The sequence below is a fragment of the Cyanistes caeruleus genome, unplaced genomic scaffold (genome assembly GCF_971803275.1).
Source record: "Cyanistes caeruleus unplaced genomic scaffold, bCyaCae1.hap1.1 HAP1_SCAFFOLD_171, whole genome shotgun sequence".
NCBI lineage: Eukaryota > Metazoa > Chordata > Aves > Passeriformes > Paridae > Cyanistes > Cyanistes caeruleus.
Genome location: NW_028255959.1, coordinates 201,840 through 207,839, shown reverse-complemented (window position 1 = coordinate 207,839; position 6,000 = coordinate 201,840). Strand labels below are relative to the sequence as shown.

At 41.1% G+C, this 6,000-nt stretch overlaps 1 protein-coding gene across 1 annotated transcript; it reads right to left on the bottom strand.

Annotated features, from left to right (window-relative positions):
• Positions 1–349: 349 nt before the first annotated feature.
• On the bottom strand, positions 350–4,667 carry LOC147645790 (hypoxanthine-guanine phosphoribosyltransferase-like). Its single transcript, XM_086874222.1, has 5 exons — positions 4,225–4,667; positions 3,602–3,785; positions 3,198–3,260; positions 2,358–2,440; positions 350–1,363 (listed from the first exon to the last, which is right to left on the bottom strand). The coding sequence occupies exons 1-5, from the start codon at positions 4,374–4,376 to the stop codon at positions 1,246–1,248; spliced, it is 600 nt and encodes a 199-aa protein (XP_086730348.1). The 5' UTR covers positions 4,377–4,667; the 3' UTR covers positions 350–1,245.
• Positions 4,668–6,000: the final 1,333 nt, after the last annotated feature.

Genomic DNA, 6,000 nt, shown 5'->3' with positions numbered 1-6,000 from the left:
ACTTTGGAAAACAAAGGAGGGAAAAATGATCAACCCTATCAGTTTATGATGTTTCCAAGGCCACTACTCTGAGCAGCCTGAAGAAGCTGTAATGGAATAAGGGAAGAGTTCTTACAGACATGTAAGATGTAAGACATGTTATCCCTAAGTGTATGGAAAACCTTCACACAGAGTCCCTGCAGGGCTGCTTTAAAGACCTGGTGACTGAAGAGCAACATAGGGTTGAACTAAGTCAGACAAATATCCAATCAAAGTCAAATGACAAGTTATTTTCAGATGGGGTCACAGATTGTGTGCTGCTCACCATCCTGGGGGCCCAGAATGTTCTGCAGCATGGCTGAGCCGTGAGACTTGTGGAGTAGAATTATAAAAAGGTGAAGCACAAACATTTCTCATGCACCTACACTGCATTACCAACTCGGCACCTTAAAAATGGTTTTGCTCCTTTATTGGAAGTTTCTAGCTGGAGTTGAAGGTTTTGTAATTGTTGAGAAGCTCTGAGTAGAAGCAAATCTTCTTGCTGGGTACCTGATACTTGGCAGTGGAGGAATGTGCATGTACTTACATTTAGATCTCTGAAGTATTCATTGTAGTCAAGAGCATATCCAACCACAAATTGATCTGGGATTTCAAAGCCTGTATCTATAAGAAAATACAGTTCTTTTTATCCTTCAGTGGTGTAAGCAGCTTTTAAATGCAGAGTTTGTATTCAACACACACTTGAGCTAAGAGTAAAAGACATCATCTCTTTCAGGGTGCTTCCTTAAGAATCTGAGCTATAAATTGATGACAGAGGTTAGAATCTAAACCATTCCCATCAGTCAGTAATATAATTAAGGTTGTTAAGAGAATTCTGTTTATTAACAAAATAATTGTTTAACACCTGGTTATGAGTTAGTCCTGGGAGAAGAGACAAGGAATGAGATTTTACTTGAGTGAAAGTAGATGAACCGTGATTCAGTAGGACTTTTCAGTTTGGAAACAAGGCAAGTTTAATAATGCAGAGTCAAAACAAATGTCCTCCAGGGCCAAAGCAAAGCAACACACAGTTAAGGTTTGATTCATTTCTGCTATCTAAATAGTTAAATTTGTGTATCAAATAGCTAAACCTGCACTGAGGCCAGCCAGGGGAAAAACAGAAGGTGGTCATGAGGCCTCAGGATGCCATAGCTGGACATCAGTTCACAAGTTTTTATGTAGTTTCTCCCCATTTCTCTTGGCCTTCATGAAACTTCTGTGCAGTTGTCAGATGTGCTTGCCTGAAGGGAAATGGTAAGACTGTGTTTTGGAAAATACTAGAAAAACATGGTACTTACAGTCTGGTCTGTAACCTGGACTCTGACATGTCCTTTTGACGAGCAGGCTGTAAGGCAGAGCAGAGAAGGTTGGTTTTTAAAATATGTCTAAGCTGTAGACTTCCCTTCTGCCACACCTCCCCATAAGCTTCTAAAATCATGCCATTAAATTAAGGCAGTGAGATTATTTCACAGAAAGCAGTAGTGTTCAGCCTTGTCGTGGAGGGAGAAGCAAAGGCTCTGATCTAGGTTCATTCTTTATGTCCAAGTGGCTCTAGTTTGTATTCAGTTCCCTCCAATCCTGGGTCTCAGGTCATTGCCCTTCCATGGAGCAATGCCTCAGGACACTGGAACAGCACAGAGGGGGAAGCATGTCCAAGTGGCTGGGAATGATTTTAGTGGGGAGGGAGGGAGGGAGAAAAGGACATTTCTTCTGCAAAATCTTATCTAGTCTTGGTTTGCCTGTGCCCTTCAGAAGAAACTGAGAACCTCCTGGACAGTCCCTAGAAGGCCTGTCTGAATAACTGGTGCATAAAGCAACTGTTTTTATAAAGCATTGTGATTACTTGACAGACACAGGGATATTCCACAAAATTTCCTTTTAGAGACCTACTACAAGCAGATCTAGAATGCTGCTTGAAGTCATCTTCCAAGTGCTGACAGACTCTTAGATTCTGGAAACTTCTAGAGTTGAGGATAGTAAGGGATATTCTGAGTGTTGTCATTCCAGCATTGAGGCAACTGAGGCGACGTTAGAAAACTTATGGAAAGACATCAATTTCCTTCAGCCATAAAGTAAGAAACAGGGAATCCATCAGACTTTATGGACACCATAGAAAGAGCCATCAAACCTTCCTTTATTAATTTGAGCAGTGAAGATGGTAGTGCACAGGGAAATTTCCCAGTTTAAGAAACACTTAATTTTCCCACAGCTGGGTAAGGATTGCTTCCTGCGTTTGCTTTCTCCCCCCCAAACTTCAAGCCAAACAAGCACTTGGCAGCATACAATGACTATTCACCCAAATGATTTGAATATGTTAGTTAGCAGCTATATCCTTGTACCTTACAACTTTTACCATCCTTGGTTTCTTGTCTTTTAGTTTTGAAAGCAGTGCTTTCATTGTTCTACCAGTCTCAATAATGTCCTGAAAGTGATAAAAAAAATGAATTATCCTTCAAGTTTGAAAGGAAAACCAGACTGTCAGTGGATTAAATTAGAGCATACCAACCTGGCAGCCCACTAACTTCAGTAATTATTATTTTATATCTAATATGTATTCATTTGAAAAGAAGGGAGAAAAGAATCTGTGTCATTCCACCCCTCCTTCAGTCATTACTTACCTCTACTACTAACACATTCTGGAAGAGATTACATAGGGAAGGAAGGAAAAGAAAAAAAAAATACTTAAATGGCAATTTTCAGCAAACCAAACAGCCAAGAAAAGCACACTAAAACCCTCAGTTACAAGGAATTTGCCTTGATTTTCAAAGGAGATTGTCACTTGAACTACTGACTTGACTTTGGTGCTTACTGAAGAGTCTTTTTGTAAGTATTTCTGAAAGCTTAAATATGGTGCTAAAGGCACCTGTGTCAGGTCTGTATATTGCTCTGTGTACAGCACCAGTATTCCAGAGGCACTGAATGAGTCAGGTGAGTGTGGTTCATTTCTGGGGGTTCTGGGATAAAATGGGGAATAGGACCTTTGGGAGCACTCATTGCTGATCACTCCAAGTTTCCACTGAGATCAGTGGGAATTATTCACTGCTTCAAAGCCCAGCATTTTAAATCAGTGTTAAGAGACTGGAAGTATGCAGTATCAAAATCTTCAATAAAGATGGATTTCCTGGAAAACACACAAGAAGAGTTGTTTTCCTTTAAAAGCTGAAGATGCCAATTCATACCTTCCCACTTAGTGTAGACAGCTCCTCACCAATAAAACTGATTTTTTCTGCAGGTGACTCATTCTAGAAGGAGAAAGAAGAGATGGAAGTCACATAAAGCATGCCCCCCAAAGTGTTGTCCTGGATTTGTTTGAAAGGTGAGCTGCTCTTGCTTCTTGCAAGAGGAAGGAGTTGGAGATCTGCCCCTGGCTTTGTCATCTTGAGTGTTCTGCTATGTTTATCCCAGTGAATATATAATATCCACCCTTTGGGGCAGATCAGTAAATCAGTTCCTTTTTAGTATGTAATTTGAAGAGAATGTACACATAAACTCCATTTTTGGGGGGTTCTCACACAAACCACCAGTATTTAGAATGCCAGTCTATGGAGAGAGTCAATTTTCCAAAGAAAAGAAAGTCACTCACACAGTAGCTTTTTATTCTGACAAAATCCACGGTAACGGGCACAGATTTATCACCATTTTGATTCAGTGCTTTTATATGGTCCAGCAAATCAGCAAAGAATTTATAGCCTCCTTTAAGGACACAGAGTGCAACAATGTGATGACTTCCCATGTCTTGCATGATATCTCTAGCCAAACGCTCTGTCCTGGGAGAAAGAAGGAAAAAAAAGGCAATTCTGGAAAGTGTTCTGTATATCAGAGCTGTTTGTGCATATATTAAGCAATGTTCAAGTAAAAATTCTGATCTTGCTGTTAAGTTTTTCTAACTAGCAAATTGTGAGCACAGCAAGTCGTAGGAAAATAAATTAGGTATTTGCACAGCATAAGCAAATTTAACCCATAAACACAAATATTGCAGGATAGGTGGGCTTCAAGAGAGGTGATGGAACATGGAAGCTTGACTGGGCTTGCAGAGGAATCCTCTCCATAAACCCCCTCTTATCCCAGACTTTAGGACAGAAGTGTTAGGGCTGCAGAGTTTCCCCGTTTCCCATGGGCTGCACAGGGCAGGACCTCAGGCTTTTTTCATTTGGAGGGACAAAAATGGGCATCACTGTCCCTGTTCTTTCCTGTTTACCCTCATACCTGTCCAGGATGAGTCCGTGAGGAATGAAGACTCTTTCTAAATCCTCTTCATAATGCTTAGGAATGCAAAACAGATTTTTGTTGTAGCCGCTGTCCTCATCTCTTATCTGCAAGGAAAAGGGAAATACATCTAAAACTAGCAACCAAGTCATTCAAGAAAAAGCTTCCAGTCTGTGACAGTGTGAAGAAAAAATTCCTCCCCTCCAATAATGTGTCAAAATAAAAATATTTCTGAGAGTTTTTGATCTTTCTGCTAGAACAATTCACAATCTGATAACTGGAGCTGGTGGCTGAGTTGTGAATGGAGTTGTGAATGCATAACAAGTACTTTGCCCCAGTCATGATGAAATCAATTCTTGGCTATCATCAACTCATTCAAAAAGCCACCCAAAATAGTAACAACCTTCCCCTCTTGTTCCATTTGCCCTTCTGCAGAGCTCAGTAGCTTGCTTGTGTGGTAGACACGCGAAAATTAAAATGTAAGGCAAGGAGATTGGGATTCCAGGTCAGCATGTCACTTTGGGGTGCTGCTCTACTTTGACCATCGTTCTCCACTGGGTAAAAGAGAAAGCTTTGCCTTCTAAGCATGATTTCACAGCTGAACCTTTGACATTCCAGCCATTAACTCTCTCAGAGGACAGGGGAGATGGCTCACCCAAAAGGAGAAGCTTTGGGATGGCAGTGAGAAGAGGGGAAGCTGCAGAGGGTGCCCATGGATGGGAAGAAGTTGTGCTGTTTGCCCTTGGATCAGAGTGCTCCTCATCGTGGCTGGGGACTGGCCATGGCTACATCCCATAGATTTGGCCTTTAGCCCTTCTGCCTCCAGGATTTAGGGTTACAGTTCTTTATCCAACGTGCTGCTTTCAGGTGGTTGCACCCAGAGGTGTCTGCATGTCTAGAAGCTCCATAATCCCCATTTGGGTTTCTCTTCTGGCCCCAAACAAATCTGTGTCTTTGGATTCTACCTCCCTTCAACACCTTGATGGATGCTTTGTTCATTTATAAAGTGGTGGTACAAAACCAGGCAAGGAAAAATAGAAGGAAGTAGAAAGAATTGTGAGTAAGATTAATATGTAAGTTTTAGAAATAAATTAAGAAAACCCCCCACAAATTCCTGAGATTTTGTCATGCTGATACTGCCCTGCTGTTGTTAGAAATACAGAACTAACTGAAAGAAAAATTCAGAGCTGGCTCAAAGCTTCTCTAGTGAAAAACAGGTTATCTACATACCAGTTACATTCCACAGAACTCAGTAAAACATCTTGCTAAAAGTGCAGACCTGTGGATTCAGCAGTAATAGCATAAAGTATTGCTAACACCAAGTTAACACCTGCAAACTCTTTACACAGATGAATTGTTTTTAATTCTCCTTTTCTTTGGCACAGGAGAGATGAGTGCTTAGGAAGAAAAGACAAATGGACTGTAGGAAACAGTAGTACGTTACTACTTGCAAAACTCACAGCAGCCAAAAGGAAATAACCAAATACTGCCATTTATTTTAAATTGGCCACAAATTGTTGCCGCCTGTTAGTTTACCTTCATTAAGTATGTTTGTTCACCTTTGTTGAGCTTAGAGTTGGTTTGCCCCAGTTACTCCCCACTATCCCGATATGGTTTGTTCCCAGTTGCCTGTCATTGTAAACCTCTCCCCTCTTTCCAGATTGTTCCCCATCCATCACTTTGGTCCTACCCCCAAGCCCTATCAATCTATGTACACCACACCTTTTGTTCTGGTTCCTTCCCTGCTCATCATCCGTTACTCGATGCCCTATTGGT

Excerpts from the sequence above, each read along its gene's own strand:
- LOC147645790 (XM_086874222.1), bottom strand. The coding sequence starts at position 4,376 with ATGACTTGGTTGCTAGTTTTAGATGTATTTCCCTTTTCCTTGCAGATA. Across the intron at positions 3,786-4,224 it reads CACGGACTCATCCTGGACAG|GACAGAGCGTTTGGCTAGAG; the intron begins GTATGAGGGTAA and ends TCTTTCTCCCAG. Across the intron at positions 2,441-3,197 it reads TGTCTACACTAAGTGGGAAG|GACATTATTGAGACTGGTAG; the intron begins GTATGAATTGGC and ends TATCACTTTCAG.